Below are 17,873 nucleotides of genomic sequence, written 5' to 3' on the forward strand. Positions count from 1 at the left end.
ATCACTCTACAATATGCAAAACAGAATACTGTATTCTCTACAGAACTAATATTGTATCTCATCTTTCATAATGATGAAAGGGTGTTTTTTTCATATATCCTTGTCAATCTAGCTGTCTTTCCACTCAGCCTTTAGCTAACAGAAATATGCCTTTCCTCCTTTGAACTAGATGCCTTCAGGAAAGCATGTTAATGGCAAAATGTATATCAAAATTATCTATAACCAGGAGACAATCCCAAGAAGACCTTGTGCTTAGTGTGCATGTGTGCGTTCTGAAAATCATGGGATGTCCCCTCCCGTATCCTCGCACGCAGGTTACCTCTTGCTTGTCATGGTTACACTTCTCGCACATGACCGGCGAGGAGTAATGATGGAAGACGGAGCCCGATAGGTTATCGATGATCATTAACTCCCCGTCGAAGGAGTCTTTAATTATTAAAGACACACTGTCCAGCCATAAGTTCTCCTAGGGGACAAGAAAGGGGGGAGGATGGGAGACATTATTTTAAGAACTCCATGTTTTTGCTTGTTTTAGTGTTCTTTTGTATAATGTAGTTATCTTCTGCCACTTTCACTCATGCTGGTTAATTCTGTGGCAAATAGTCACATTTGAGTAAAATCCTACAGAATGAGTAAATGAGGCAGAATATAACCCTACACAATGATGTAAAATGAAGGGGTTAGATGGATATTGGACAGAGAAGCACCACTGAAACTTGCTAAAGAACCTCACAGGTGTTCCTCAAGTTACTTTGCTAAATAATTTTGTGTTTTGCTACTGTATTTCCACTATTGTACCTTAGGCCTGCCTCATGGTATCTTTTTAAATTTTATTTTTCAACTTTTTACAAAATCCAGATTTCATTCTATTCAGCACTAATTAGTGTTCTAAGTTCTGTCTTCATGAGAATTTTTCAGTATACCAGAACTCCTAGCCTAGAACTGAATCTTTGTCAGTCACAGGTTGTTTAAATATCCATTTTTCCATCATAACTCTCTACACTTTTCTAAACTACCTTTGTTCTCCCAAATTAATGTGCCAAAAACTTGCTAGCAGCAAGGAAAAATGCTCCGCCTACCTGTGCTGGAGAGTAACATGTCATGCATAGATGTCCTTCAGAGTCCTTTCTCCCACCTCCTCCATCTTGTCCAGGATTCAGTGAGCTCGTGCTCTGAGGGCACAATCCATGTGCCATCTCAAGCTCAATCTCGGCATCCATTTCTGCATCCTCCTGTGCTTCCTTGTTGCTGTCATCTAGGTGCTTCATAAGGACAGCTACTACAACATTGATGAGGACAAATTGGGCTGTGAGCACGAAGCTAACAAAGTAGAGTGGAGAGATGAACTGTAGGTTGCTCAGGCAGCTCCGATCATCATGAGTGCAGTCACGTAGTGTATCCTTGAGGAATTAAGTTAGGCCAAAAAAGTGAAAAACAAAAAGAAAGAAAACCAAACAATTCCCCATACAACACATATACATAAGCACAAAACACAGAGAAAAGGGAAAAGTTATTTTTTAAAAATGAAGACAAAAATTAGCTGCTTTCTCAATCAAAATATTTAAACAAGACTCAAGATTTCTGATGTATGATATTTCTGGAAACAGAATTTTCTCACTCCAACCTCTACTTCATTAATTCTATCACTTTCTGGATCCACAAGAAATCTGTCACATAGGTAAGTCCCAATTAACTACAAAATGATATCCCTTTTTATCTTAGCACACATGAATAGAAAGTAATGCAGCAATGACATATCTATCCCTGTCCCATGTCCCAATATTCTATTGAGACAGAGCATTTTGCACTTTGAGATATATATATTTTATAGTATAGTACTGAGCATAGCTGGCTGGAGAATTCCGGGAGTTGAAGTCCACAAGTCTTAAAGCTGCCAAGTTTGAGGACCTCTGGTCTATGCCAACATGTCACTTTGAAGAGCCCACTTATGTGAATTTGATACTATCCTGCACTGGATCCAAATTAGGACAGATATGGGATAGTGATCCTACAGAGCAAGATAATATGAGTGAGTATCTGTATGAAACAGAGAATTTATGAGGGTTGCCTTAGCCAAATCACAACATTTCGTCCAACGAGTTGGTCTAATTTGTATTACTACAGTACTCAAAATCTATTTGCTACCAAAATGTTATATTTTAAACCTTATTTTACGAGATGGTTGACTGTAGCTATCCCAACGGAAGTGTCATCTGTGGAAGCACATGCATGCCCAGAAGTTCTCTAGGGACTCCAAGCAACTGCTCCAATCTAAAAGCAGCTGAGGCTGTTTTATGGCCTTGAGAAATAGATTCACAGAGGCACTTTGTGTGTTATGTACCTCCTCAAATGATTTCCTGGGCTCAATATTCTTTAGCTTTAATGGAGCCATAAAAAGATTTGCATTGCCATAGCTCTTATATGATGCTTCAAGAATGACAGTTTGTTTATGTGGTGTCTTAGTATTATACTATCCCTTCCCTTCCCTCTTGCCTATTCAGGAATTCACACTCCATACAAGCTCTAAAAATGTTGCAAAAAAAATTTCATCCCATCCCCCAAATGATGGGATAGATGTATCATGCCAGGTTCTGTCTATCATTATCAATAACATTCTAACACTTCTTGTAATGCCAGGCATTTGCAATCATTGATTGGATAGTTGCAATGTAGAAATCACAATATACACAGTATGCTTTAAGCTCACCATAGGACCCTGGCAACTTTCCTTTTGTTCATGACAGCACAAAAAATGTCTCCAGAAATGGCCTCAATTACCTTCATAATGCCATTCCAGTTGTCACCAGTGGAAACCTGGAAAAGTGTGAGAAAGGCCATTCCAAAATTCTCAAAGGTGGCATGGCGGCTCATTCCTTCACATGGGTTCTCATCATTGCATACTGAAAAGAAGGGGGTTTTATACATGAAAAAATAGCGACAAAGCTGAAGTTTAAGGTTTGAAAAGGCAGTTTATAAATTTTAATCTTGTCTTTACAGTGTATGCAAACCTAGATAGAAGAATGATCTAATCAACATACGATGACCTTTAAAAGAACCAAGATGAGAAGATACCCTTATATTTTTTGCAAAATGCATATGTGTTCTGTAATGTATACCAAACTGGTTTCAAATAATAATAATAATGTGTCTTATTTTCCACATATCTGCCTTATAACCTCCTTCTCTTTCTCCAAAACTTATTTCTCTGTTGCTTTTAGATTACTCTTATTAAAAAATAGGTTTCCTTGAAATGAATTAGCATGCATGTGAAATCAACAAATATATTGTTAAAAGTAGGAAGAGTGACCAAAATAAGTGACTGAACTTCCATTCAAATTCTAATTTATTTCAAGACTTATAAGGCTGTCAAATAATGTAACTTTGGGCAGTGTCCAGCATAAAAAAATAAAGAAAAAACCCACCATATAACAATAACCTGATATAACATATAAATAAAACTTACACATAACAGAATAACCAAAAGGGGGGACTCTCAATTGGCTCCTAATGTCTAGCAGAAGAGGCAGGTCTTAATGAATTCCCTAAAGGTTAGGAAAATGGGACCTATTGTATGTCAGAGAGTGGGAAGGGGAGAGAGATAGTTTCTAGAACAGGAGCAACCACAGAAAAGCCATGCCCTCTAGATTGCATAAGATGACAAGATCTAAAAGATGGAACCTGAGGCAGGTCCTCCCTGTGGAGAATGTGGGGTGGACAGATGTTCTTGGTAGAAGGCGGTCCCTCAAGGAACCTGGTCCTATACCATGTAGGGTTTTAAAGTGATAACCAGCACCTTGAAGCATACCTATTGGAAACCAGTTAGGCTTGTAGAATATGGTCTACATTGGCATAATGAGATGTGTCCATAACTCTCTGCATTGCTACATTCAGGATCCACTGAAGCCTCCAGATGATTTTCAAGAGCAGCCCCATGTGGAATGTATTGCAATAGGCCAACTGAGAGGTGACCAAGGTGTGAGTGACCATGAATAGGGCCACCTGGTCCTAGAATGAGTGCAACTGGCTGATAAGGTGCAGTGTAAATGCAGCCTTGGTGACAGCTGCCACCTGCTCATCAAGCAGGAGCCCCCAGATTGCACACCAAGTCTGAATGGGATATGTCATCCCATCCAGAATCTAATATGGGCATTTTGTAACTCCTGGATCTGGAGGACTCAAAGAGATCAGTAAATGACTATTTCTGTTGTTTTCTCAGTGCACAAGCCAAAATGTGGTTGAAAACAGAGTGAAGACAGAAGCAATTCAACAGAAATAGGAAAATAATGAGGCAATCTAGTCCATTGTGGTACTTATACCAGTGGGTTGCCCCTGGTTCGGACTGGTTCGTAAGAACTGGTAGAAAATCCGGCGGGAGGCTCTGCCCACCACCCTGGATGTTGTCATCAGCAATCTGCACATGGGCAGAAGCAAAGCGCGCACATGAGTGAAGCGAGATCCTGTTGCGAACCCGTAGTAAAGGTAAGTAGAACCCACCCCTTACTTATACATGTTTACTTCAATTACTATAAAATTTGGCCGTTATCACTAAGGGCAAAGAGATGAATTAAAGCTATTATAACTATATAGGTTTAGCCCTGGGTTTCTGAAAAGTAGGTTGTAAAATGGGATTTGATGGGGTAAAACCATTAACTCCTTGTTCCTTGGTTATTCTTATCATTTAGCTGTTTTAAAATAAACTATGCTTAAAGGACAAAGAGATGAATTTTTCTTAAAATGATTCTCCTTAATAATCTCCCATGTTACGACAAAACAAAGACACAAGGAAAGTAGATGTTATGAAGAAAAAATACAGATGAAGGGTCCCTTCCAAAGATAAAAAAGTGGCAACAGTAATTCTATTCTTTTTCAATATTAGAAATGCCTTAAAGATTAAGAAAATAAAATTATCTGTCTCTGAAGAAATTGGTAGAAAAATATGAATTGCCTCCAACATTAAATAATTATCTATCTTGCACAGTATAGCAATAGCAATAGCACTTAGACTTATATACTGCTTCAGTATCAATGTACAGTATCAATGGAAACGCTTAGACTAACTGTGGGCAATATGCAAGAGGAGTCCCTGACATGTTAAATTTCTTAATAAGATAAAAACAATCAGAAATATACTTAGATCATTCAGCTAACGTGAAACCGTCCATTTGGAATTCAGTTTAAATATATATAAAAAAAGGAGAGCAGAGCCCTTGAAGTTGCCCATAAACAATCACTCAGACAGCAGAACAAGCAAGCATGCATGTATGTAAATTATCTAATTACTGTTCTTAAGGTGCATTACATTTCTATTTAAATCATAGGAATTATTTCTTAGCATACTATTTTGGTAATTCCTCCCTCTTTGTGTATGTGTCCGTGTGATGTAATTGGTGTTTGCAATTCCACCTTTCCTTATGCTGGAAAACTTACCAAGTTTGCCAAAAAGCTCCACTCCTAGAGCAGCATAGATGAAAAAAAGGAGCATGAAGAGGAGTCCAAGATTACCAACCTGTAAGTAAATCAAATTAATGTCAAATAATTCATAGGAACCACAAGAAAAAAAAACCCCTTATTTTGAAAAAAAGAAAGAGACTGAAGATATGAATTAGCGCAACTGGCAGTTCAAATGTTCACCGGGATCAGACAATATAATTGGGCAATTCAAAGCACGCTTAAATGAAGTTGGGAAAAAACCTTAACACAATCCTGAAATTTATGTTTGACATGCAGCATGCAGTTCCAGAGGTGCACACAGCACAAAAGGTATGGGTAAAAGAAAGTCCATCAGAAGTTGTTACCAAATTATAAATTTTAGTGTGATAAGGAAAAAAATAAGTAAATAAAAACTCTTATGAAATTAAGTCAAATTTAATTTTTGATCTATCCCAATTGATGTTGGAGAGAGATTGGATGAACCAGAGGAGGACTCAAACAGGGAATTAGTTTGGAATCCCTATTTGGACACAAGAGGATGAAGTCTGATTCCTGCCTCCCTCCCAATGCCATTGAACCTTATCTAGTTTTATCTAGGTGCAAATTATCAGTCTGAGAAAATCTCTGTGATAGTCTTGAGCAATAAATAGCTAATTGAACTATTCATGTGTGGAAAAAATATTATTATTTTGAAACATGGGCTTCCTTGGTAGCTTCTTATAAAATAGTTCCTCAAAATGAATAAATGCAGTTTTCAGAAGCCCATCACACAGTGGTGAAATCCAATTTTTTTTTTGCTACCGGTTCTGTGGGTGTGGCTTGATGAGTGTGGCTTGGTGGGTGTGGCAGGGGAAGGATACTTCAAAATCCCCATTCCCTCCCCCCTCCTGGGGAAGGATATTGCTAAATCTTCATTCCCCACTCTGGGGACAGCCAAAGGTAGCATTTGCCGGTTCTCCGAACTACTCAAAATTTCCGCTACCGGTTCTCCGAACTGCTCAAAAGTTCCGCTACTGGTTCTCCAGAATCTGTCAGAACCTGCTGGATTTCACCCTTGCCATCACATGTATCTGTCTGCTAGGTATTGTGGTTGACAGGCTGAGCATCATGTGGTTACACATTTCTACATGGAAACATGCCCAAACAGACATAAAACCAAAGGGGTTAGAGGATAGATGGGAAGAGAGATATAATTTTGAAATGCTTTGTACTAAATTGCAGGGAAGCATAATGTTATGGATAACTTGGTTGTTCCCTGCAGAGTCAATGTACAAAACCGGAAAATTCAGCCTAATCACTTAAATGTAGAACATTTTTGCTGCCTTGAGTAAAACTCATGGCTTCATCTTTGCAGCTTCTATAATGTAATTTTATTAAATGCTTTAGAAAGAAGTAAGAAGGCGCTGTGCTTTTTAGAGTTCTTGGAGCAATTGCCGATTCATGCATTAGAAAACACATTTTCACATGCTGATAATTTAAGAAGAGTTTTTGGAATGGTTTTTATCCAATTGCAGAAAAAAGTAGCCTTGAGATTTCCCTGGAGCCCAGGAATGGGAGGTCAAGGATGGTAAATGCTGTATTTATTCCCAGGAGGTGAAATCAGAACATTTTATGATCTCTGAGAGTCCATCCTTCTGATAATTGCTCTATGCTCTGACCGTTTGAAGTTGGTCACATTGTAATAGTTTTGTATTTTTATCAAGTTAATTTTTAGTAACATTTAAATTACGTTTTCTGGATCCACAGAATACTAAAAATAGAATAATGTAAAGTATTTATTTATTTATTTATTTATTTATTTATTTATTTATTTAATTTCTATACCGCCCTTCTCCTGCGGGACTCAGGGCAGTGTACAGCCAAGATAAAACATAGCAAATAAAATTTAAAAAACAATTTAAAAAACAATTAAATATTTTTGGCCCAAGTTTAAAACAACCCAATTAAAACCGAATTCAATTAAAAACTGAGAGGATGGGATCAAACCAGGCCAGCTAGATGGAATAAATGTGTTTTCAGGCCCAACGAAAAGTCCGGAGGTCTGATATTGTGCATATCTCAGGGGGCAGGTCATTCCAGAGGGCAGGTGTTGCCACAGAGAAGGCTCTCCCCCTGGGGGTCGCCAGCCGGCACTGTCTGGCCGATGGCACCCTGAGGAGGCCCTCTCTGTGCGAGTGAACTGGTCAGTGGGAGGCTATTGGCGGCAGAAAGCAGTCTCGCAAATACCCCGGCCCTAAGCCATGGAGTGCTTTAAAGGTGGTCACCAACACCTTGAAGCGCACCCGGAAGACCACAGGAAGCCAGTGCAGCTCGTGCAGGAGAGGTGTTATATGTGAGTGCCCCATCGCTCCCATAATCCCCTGCGCGGCCACATTCTGGACCAACTGCAGCCTCTGGGTGTACCCCAAGGGGAGCCCCATGTAGAGAGCATTGCAGTAGTCCAGGCGGGAAGTGACGAGTGCTTGAGTGACCGTGTGTAGGAAGTCCTGAGCCAGAAAGGGACGCAACTGGCGTATCAGGCAAACCTGATAAAAAGCCCCCCTGGCCACGGCCGTCATATGCTCTTCTAAAGGCAGCCGTGCATCCAGGAGGATGCCTAAGTTGTGAGCCCTCTCCGTGGGGGCCAATGATTCGCCCCCAATAGCCAGCGATGGCGCCAGCTGGCTATATCGGGATGCCGGAAGCCACAGCCACTCGGTCTTGGAAGGGTTGAGTCGGAGCCTGTTTCTCCCCATCAATGCACTATAATCAATGCACTAACATTACTAGCATAAATTGTAAAATATGATATATCTTGCCTAAAATTTCTGGAAAGTATAAAACAAGTGGTTATGGCCAGAGGTGGGTTACAGCAGATTCTGACCAGTTCTGGAGAACCGGTAGCAGAAATTTTGAGTAGTTCGGAGAACCGGTAGTAAAAATTCTGACTGGCCCCGCCCCCATCTATTCTCTGCCTCCCAAGTCCCAGCTGATTGGGAGGATTTTGCAGTATCCTTCCCCCGGAGTGGGGTGGGAATGGAGTTTTTACAGTATCCTTCCCCTGCCAGGCCCACCAAGCCATGCCATGCCCACCAAGCCACACCTACAGAACTGGTAGTAAAAAATTTTGAAACCCACCACTGGAGGGAAGAACATTGTTCTGAGTAATGTATAAATTTGCATTGCCAAAGAACTAAATTGTGATATTAGAAATAGCAATAGATTCTCCAAAATCTTTGTATTATCTTAAAAACAACTATAAGAGCTGGTTTGCAACCATTGTGTTGAAGGCAGGGATTAACTCTTTTCTGCCTTGTTATTCTCCTGATAAAAAGCATCCACACACCACATACAACACAGTTACTATTAGCTATGGATCAGAAGGTATGGGGTTGCCTATAACTATTATACCTGGATATTTAGAATATGTAGATTCAGTGGCCAATACTGTAGCAGATAGTGTATAGAGAATAGATATCATTTCTGTTGTGGAAATAAGGGAAGGAGACATAAAAATGGTTAAACACCTTTTTCTCCGGGACTGCAATTTCAGTTCAAATTGTTTCCAATCTTCTTCTTATATATCATATCATTATTTTGATTGTCAACTACTAATACTATTTTCTCAGCAAAATTCAATTGGCATTTTATATAGTGTTAGGAATGTTATGCATATTATAGGAATGCCATAGAAAATAAATCTACAGCAGATCTTAGATTGTTAAATCATGATATAAATTCAGTATGTGTATTACTTTATTTTTTTAACCAGTGGTTAAACAGTGGTGGGTTTCAAATTTTTTTACTACTGGTTCTGTGGGTGTGGCTTGGTGGGCGTGGCATGGCTTGGTAGGGGTGGCAGGGGAAGGATACTGTAAAATCTCCATTCCCACACCACTCCGGGAGAAAGATACTGCAAAATCCCAATTTCTTCCCGATCAGCCAGGATGCAGGAGGCAGAGAATAGATGGGGACAGGGCCAGAATTTTTACTACCGGTTCTCTGAACTACTCAAAAATTCCGCTAACAGTTCTCCAGAACTGGTCAGAACCTGCTGAAACCCACCTCTGCTTCCCTCCCTTTTACAAATTTGCAAGGTCATCCAATTATACAACAAGTCTGGGTAGCATACAATAAAAACAGAGGTGGGTGTTACATACTGTAACAACTAGTTCGGCCAGAACTGAAAATGTGAACGCGTGCGGATGCATGCAGCATCGAAAACCAGGTGATTATATAGGACGTGATAATGCCAGGATGGGTGGGTAGGGCCAGCCGCTGGTCAGAACTACCGGTTCTCCCGAACTGGTCCGAACCGGCAGCAGCCCACCACTGAATTAAAAGCAATCATACATTTCTACTCCCACCGCCCTTAACAACACTGAAATCACTTTTAAAAGTCTTCCTGGAAAAAAAAAGGGAAAGATAGTCGTTTCCAACTTGATACCCTCATGAACTAGTGGAACTGTAACTCCCAGTATTTCAACAAACACGGGCAGTGCAAATTTTGGGATTTGTAATCCCATAACATCTAGAGCACATTACATTTGAGAATCTAGGCAACATATATATTATCTGCTGTGTGAAATTATTACAACGTTACAATGGAATAAACATTGTGTGATATGAGCAGTGTGATCATAGGTAGCCAACATATCTATGAAGTGCTTCACAGAGACATTTGGAGAATGGCAATCTTTATGTATTGTTATAGTTTGGTATCATTCAAAGATGATTTTTAAAATGATGGTGGGCAACTATTTCTTACTATTGTTTCTTGTGTAAAACGAAGGCAGTAATTTGATGATTCTTTTTTATCAATTTATTTATTAATTTTTTATCAGTATTTCTGTTTTAAACATTCACAATTCAAAAATAGGGAACACTGTATCACAATTCTCTCACTTGTAAATTGTGTGGCAGTCCCTATTTTCATCATGAAAAAAGAGTGACTTCATGACCATTTAGACTCTCATAGGCCAAGTCTAGTGCCCTATATTAGACCAGGTTTCACCTATTTCGTGCCGTTCAGATGGAACTTCTGCTCCTTGGGAGAAAGTCCCAACACATCCCAAATGTGTCTGGCTAGAAAACCATAAACTGTGTGTCAATGTAATAAAGACAAGAAGTAAGATCATACAAGGACTTTATGTTGACTACGGTTCTATTTTCTCTCATGCACACAGAGATACATTATCTGACAAGTTCACCAACAAACTCTTTTCTTTGGGACAAGAATAAATAAAACATCACCATTGCTTTAGAACAGTTGCTTATTTGGCAAACCCTTAAAAATGGCTGTTTTCTCTTTTTTTCCCTTACCTAACCAGTTACCTGTGCTTGTTTATAAAGAGAAGGAATCTCTAAAACTAATTTTAGCTGGAGATGGCACTCTAGTTTGACAAAGTGAAGCAAACAAATGTTGCTCAGAATTTCTGCCTGCATTTATAACTCTGTCTGCTTTTTCTATGTACTCTTTCTTTTAAGAGGATTATCTTAAATTCAAGGTTCTCTTCCTTTTAGGTAAATGCAGCATTTTTCTGGTTCCTTTGAATTAGTGGTGACTGTCGCAATTGCCTGGAAAGTTCCTGCAATTTTCTTGGAGACATTTTGGCAGTGGTTTGCCATTGTCTCTCTCTTAGGGCTAAAGAAAGTGATGGCCCAACTTCATCTACCTGGATTTATACCTAAGGCAGAACTAGAACTCATGGTCTTCCAGTTTCTAGCTTGGTGCCATCCCCAAACTATACCAAACTGATTTTCTTAAATACAGCATTAGGTAAAGGTAAAGGTTCCCCTCGCACATATGGGCTAATCGTTCCCGGCTGTAGGGGATGGTGCTCATCTCCGTTTCAAAGCCGAAGAACCAGTGCCGTCCGAAGACGTCTCCGTGGTCATGTGGCCAGCATGACTAAACACCAAAGGCACACGGAATGCTGTTACCTTACCACCAAAGGTGGTCCTTATTTTTCTACTTGCATTTTTTATGTGCTTTCGAACTGCTAGGTTGGCAGAAACTGGGACAAGTAATGGGAGCTCATCCTGTTACGCGGCACTAGGGATTCAAATCTCTGAACTGCCGACCTTTCTGATTGAGAAGCTCAACATCTTAGCCACTGAGCCACATGTCCCCAATACAGCATTAGTGAATATTAATAGTCTGCTTCATTTGGTAGAGGAATTAAACTATCTTATTTAGATAATTAAACTAACTAAATTATCTGAATAGATTGAAACGCATATACTGGATTGGCAAAGCACTGGCAAAGTTTCGGGGGAGAAAATGATGTCCTCAGAAAATGATGTCCTATTCCCTGGCATGTGCTCCTCAAAATAAATCAAATTCTGAGAAATTTAAATATATGACACAAAACTAACAGGTATTTTTTTTTTTTTAGGATTTACTTTGAGAACAAAATCTATGGACTCTTGGTGAAAAGAATATCCAATCCAAGAGGAAAAAATAGAATCAGAATAAGGAAAATAGCAACAGAGTTACTTAACTGCTTAAAAACACTGTTCAATGAGGCCTAAATGGATCAAAGAATCTAGGGAATAAGTGCTAATTACTTAAATAGAGTTTCTTATCCTGAACTGTAGAATGAAAGAGACTGAAACTAATGCATATTTGTTTAGTTGAATCACTATACAGGTAGTCCTTGTTTAGAGACAACTGGGACTGCAATTTGATCATTCAATTAAGTGGTTGCTAAGTGAAACTGCAACAACACTTAAGATCCTACTTCAAATTTTCTTTTGCTTTACAAACCTGTGGAGGTAGGGAATGTGAAGACAGATTGTAAAGTTACTTTTTATTACCATGATAACTGAACCATTGTTAAATGAAGCAGTTTCTAAGCAAGGACTTCCTGTACTGTACTGATTTTGTAAGTGGTGGGCATGCTGGATCAGCTGCATTTCTACTTACATAAGATTTTAAGGTATCTGTTTCTAGTTCAAAGGCCCCTGCTTCAAGGGGTTTTGTACTAGAGTAAGACAGAGCTTTGTAAGCTATGAAAGGTAGTCTTCGACCTATGACAGCAACTGGGCCTGGAATTTCTGTCACTAAGTAATGAGATCATAAAGTGTAATCGGATTGCTTAGCCAAAGTCAGTAGGAAGCTGGAAGGAAGTTGCAAGTCCCACTGGCAGGCAGATAAGTGGTGGCTGCTGGGTGGGGGAAGGAATGAGATGGTGCACAACAGACACAATGGAAGCTGAGGAGGGTGCAAGTGGGTACATGACAGGTGAGGTGGAGATCAGGGAGGGTATGTGAGGGAGTGAGGGAATGTCTGAGAGGTGTGGTGCTAGTTGTAGAGGTGCATGGGGATGTACAACAGATGCAGCACAGGTTGGATGTGCGACAGATGTGGTATAAGTGGGGAGGGTGTGAGGAGTTGCACAAGAGGTGCAGCACAGGCTATTTTAATCCCTTTATTAGTCCAATAGCTGCAAATTAACTCAGTTCATTTAGTAATATGTAGTACACAAAATTCTTTTCCACTTCTGCTCTCAGGTAAGGTAGCCTTAGAAATTTCTGATCTAAGTATTTTATATTCTTCAACTTTACAACTTAAGCACCATTATATTTTAAAACAGCTTTTCTTACCTGTGGCAGTGCTTGTACTACTGTGTCCAATAAAGCTCTCATCCCAGTTGCCATCTTCAACAGCTTCAAAACTACCATGAGAAAGCAAGGCAAGTGGTAATTTATTGCTGGGGAAACAAATACTGCTTTGTTTTTCTCTCTGGAGCAGCAGATCATAGATTAATTTTGTAGTTGGGATATCTTCTACTGAATGTAGACATGAACATGTGTAAATATCTGTGGTCAATGTGAAATGTAGACCATTATGTTAGAGCTAATAAAAATTTGAATCTAAAATTACCTTTTTGCTTCAGATTGTAGCTAGCTGGTAATTAGAAATTGTTCTCACTCTGTATAGGGAGTCATGGATTAGGAACTAAATGGGTGCAGAATGTGTCAAGGGCCCCATTTGCTGGCTGTATTGATAACTGGCTAAGTATCTCATCTGCTACGTATAATTATTATTTTATTGTTTTACAATGTTGTAGTGTCTTTATTGTAATATATTTTTTGAATTGCAAATCACCAAGGATCATTGACTAAGATGGGCAGCTATAGAAACTGAATGAATAAACAAACAAACAAACAAACAAACAAACAAACAAAACTTTGTTTAGCTTCTTTTCTCTTCATGTAAGCTATTGCTCAATAGATAAATACATAAATAATATAAAAATGAGGTTGAATAGAACTGAATTTATTCAATTTAGATGTCGCCCAATTCCAAATAACTCTGGTTGTCTTACAATGTAACAAAGAAAGTAAAAGCAGACAAAACACAAGATGGCAAATCCAGTCAACAACAGGACTCACACAAGGGAATCCAGCCATCTTAGTCCAAGGCTTGGGAAAAGAGACAGGCCTCCAAGATTCTAGGCAATGCTATAGGGTGAGAGCCAGCCAAATTGTAGGAAGATTTCAATCCAGAGGGTGGAAACCATGACAGAGAAGGCACCCTCCTGGCTCCCAAAAGATAATGCTATTGAAGTGACCTGAAGCACAAACCTCATCAGTTCATATTGTCTAGGCAGATACTATGGGAGATGGACAGTTCCTCAAACAGGAACTGTCTTTATAGGTCATAACCAGAAACATAAATTGAAGTGGACTGGTAGCGAGTACAGCACAATTGTCACACAAGCATATCAAAATATGTCCATCACTGCCTGCACTGCTGCATTCTGGAAGAGTAGAAACTTCTAAGTGGTCTTCAATCCCAATAGAAAGCATTGCAAGTGGGGTGACTAAGACATGAGTAACCGAAGGGCCTCCTGATCTAGTTATGGTAACCTAGACATTTTCTCATTATATTGTTGAACAGTGTCATTGTGTGAAGGCCTAACGTGAATTATTTATTCAGCAATTCAACTCAATTTATCAGGTTAAGAAGTATGAATCTAGCCACATTATATAAACTAGCTGGATGACTGTCTGTACAATCTTTCTTTCTATACAGGAAATAGCAGCCAACAAGTCTGGGTGGTTTAGAAATTGTTAAAAACATTTAGAAGCAAGAAACAAAAGAAAAGAAAAGAAAAGAAAAGAAAAGAAAAGAAAGAAAAAGATTTCTGACAAAAGACAAAACAAAACCCAAACTCAGATAGGAGCAGGAAAAGAAAGAAAATGGGTGTCAGTGATCCTCATCAAAGGCCTGGGTAAAGAGCCATGTCTTTAGGGCCCTTTGAAATACCAGTGGGGTGGAGTTCAGTGAAACTTCATTTCAGAGGGTAGGCACTGTTATAGAGAAGGCAAACTTCCGGGGTCCCGAAAGATGGTATTGTTTAATTGATGGAACTCGTATACACTAACCCTGCCAGATCAAACCAGCCAGGCAGATACTAACTAATGACATAAACATCAGGATCCCATTGCTATCTTTCTACAGATGGATTGTTCCTCAAAACACAGCTATAAGTCAGGTTATTCTTTCTGGCTCCTACTCTTACCTCGGGCAATACGAAGCACTCTCATGATGCGGATGATGGTGGGATTGATTGGAAGTGCAGCATTGATTTCAATCTCCTCCAGAGTAATTCCCATGACTGAGAGCAGAACAATAGCTAGATCCAGCTGGTTCCACCTTTAAGAAATTGAAGAAAACAAGGCACCTTTTCTGCCTCAATGATTTCTATTTCTTTCCCCCCCCAAAAAAAATCTAAACTAGGTTATTTAGAATACTGCATTAATCAAATAAGCCAATTTTAAAAATTGAAATAAATATACATATTTTTGTTTATTAGTTTAATTTAACATTCTTAAATAGTTTAATTGATATCCTTTATTTTGGTGCTCAATATATTTTGAGGAAGTTAATCTTTAAGGGTGTGTTTTTTAATGATAGCTGGTGATACTTCATACTGACCTAGATCACTGATTAGTCTACTGTAAAATTAAATATATTGACTGGACAGAAACTTTGTGAGCATTTATTAAGACAGAAAGACTGACCAAATAAAGTGAAACAATAGGGATTTCTAATGAATGAAGTAGTATTTATCCTTGTTTATTCTTCCTTTAATTTTAAAGTATTGCTTTATAAAAACATTTTAGTTACAGGTTTCAAGAATTTTTTCCCTGGTGATTACATAGATTACAATGTTTCCGTTTCCTTTTAATGTTACACTGATTTTTCTTCTACCAATTATTTAATAAGATGTAATACTGATTTTGATTACAGAATCCTGAATATGAAAAAAGAAAAGGAATGGTTTATGGAAATCTCTTCAGTTATCACATCTCCATGAAATACTGAACAATGTCTGCTGATTTCTACTTAGTAGTGTTAGTGGGACTTTCAAATCCTGGTACACCATTACTCTCTACAAGAAGACATTGGGAATGTGTCCCTTAGTTTTAAGTATAATAATATATAGTTGCAATAATCAAAGTACAAGATGCATCATTTCTGATCGTCTGATTCCCCCAGAACAGGTATCATCTTCAATCCAGCTCACCTGTCTTTAAAAAAGCGTCTCAGTCCAAAGGCCACAAGCTTCAAAACTGCTTCCAAAACAAAGACTGTAGTAAACATGTAGTTGCAATACTTAAGAGCAGTCTCCAGGGACTATGAATAAGAGGAAAAGAAAATATTACTAACATAAAGCTCTGGGACTGATATGGTCTGTAACTGGCAAAGAAAATATGCAAGTGTGTTCTCTTTTTTTTTAAAAGAAAATCTTGTTACATTTCAATTAAATTCTCAGGTTGCAGCAGATCCCACACATTCATAATTCTTTTTGGTAGTTTCTAGGGCAAATACCAATTTTCTCTTTGCTCCAATGGAACAGAGGTGGGTGCAGCATTGCCTGGTTGGTCTTCGTGCAAATGACACCTTTCTCCGAACTCAGATCAGGAAAATAATTTATCTTGTTTTTAACAACTTCAAAATACTGAAAAGGTTGGATGAAAGTAATGTGCAAATTGCATGAGAATAACAATACAGGTAGTCCTACGACTTATAATGGTTCATTTAGTGACCATTCCAAGTTACAACGGCACTGAAAAAAATGTGCCGAAAAATGACGATTTTTCAGTTACAACCTTTGAAGCATTCTCATAATCATGTGATCAAAATTCAGATGCTTTGCAACAGGTTCATACTTATGACTGTTGCTGTGACCCAAGGTCATGCAATAACGTTTCACAAAACCTCCTGACAAGCCAAATCAATGGGGAAGCCAGATTCACTTAACAACCGGGTTACTAACTTACCAGGTGTAGTGATTTACTTAACAACTGTGACAAGCCAGGTCGTAAAATGGGGCAAAACAAATGTTTAACTTAACACCAGAAATTTTGGGCTCAATTGTAGTAAATCGAGGATTACCTATATAGTGTCTCACCTTATACTTGAAAGAAGGATAAGGAAAAGACAATCAACATTAGATCTGATGCTAGAGGATGAGTTACTAGAGCTGCCTTCAGATCTTGGGAAGTCCTAGTCAGATTGCCTGCCCTTGAGGGGCTACTGATTTATTTTCAGGTGGTTGAGTTGCCCCGATATAAAGATGCCACGACAATGACAGCAATAATGCTGCACAGCTGTGAGCAACGCACCTGAACTCATCAGTGTTGTCATTATAATTATGCCATTCCTAATGTGCATACACTGCTGCTGGAAATAGCATAATTAAGATGACAGCATGAAAGAGTTCAGGCTCACCACTGTTCCTTCAGTTGTTACTGCAGGAGGGAAAGACTGCTGCCATGGTGTCATGTTAATGCTAATCTTTACATGTACATAATTAAATGGTAGTGAGTTGGGAAAGACAGTTTGGAATTCCACTTTTCATCTTCCCCAGCATGGATGGAGAACAATCAGCAACAGGTACAGCAGCAGCCTGGCAGTCTCCCAGGGCTGCCAAAATCTTTGAATGCTGAGCTATTCATAGCAAGAATTGTCTTACATGGATTACCTTTATTGTTTTAATACTTTCTTCATTGTTCCTTTCTGGCAAATTTCCATGAAAGATTGCTGGTCTGTATTCTTTTTACAAAAAACAGTATTGTATCCCCCATACCATATTTGGACAGAGTTGGAGTTAAAATTACTGTGTACTGCACATGGATTTTAAGTTTGCTGTATTTTTTATCTTTTTAAGTGAAAGAATAAACTTTGAAGAGGATTCAAGGATTTTCAAAGTATTAAGCAGTAATCTCAATTTATCACAGCTAATGGAACAGATACCCTTTTCTGTGCTGGCATTTTAATGATTTACAAACAATTTGGTGACCATTCACCCAATGTTAGTCCATTAAATTCAGTAGATCTTACTCCCAGAGATTCTGTCATAGGACTGTAATATTAAATAATTTCTAGGTAAAATAGAAGAGGGGATGATGGAGATTAAAGAGGAAGATACAAAATATTTTTCCAA

At 38.7% G+C, this 17,873-nt stretch overlaps 1 protein-coding gene across 1 annotated transcript in view; it reads right to left on the bottom strand.

Annotated features, from left to right (window-relative positions):
- Positions 1–17,873, bottom strand: part of CACNA1I (calcium voltage-gated channel subunit alpha1 I) — a 359,066-nt gene that overhangs the window by 11,515 nt on the left and 329,678 nt on the right. Inside the window, 7 exon segments of the mRNA XM_070947665.1 lie at positions 320–466; positions 1,080–1,400; positions 2,779–2,900; positions 5,428–5,506; positions 13,018–13,088; positions 14,943–15,076; positions 15,951–16,060. Of these exon segments, the coding sequence (XP_070803766.1) occupies positions 320–466; positions 1,080–1,400; positions 2,779–2,900; positions 5,428–5,506; positions 13,018–13,088; positions 14,943–15,076; positions 15,951–16,060 (984 nt within the window).

The sequence above is a fragment of the Pituophis catenifer genome, unplaced genomic scaffold (assembly GCF_029215685.1).
Source record: "Pituophis catenifer annectens isolate HBS135680 unplaced genomic scaffold, rPitCat1.0.hap2 SCAF_7, whole genome shotgun sequence".
NCBI classification, from domain to species: Eukaryota; Metazoa; Chordata; class Lepidosauria; order Squamata; family Colubridae; genus Pituophis; species Pituophis catenifer.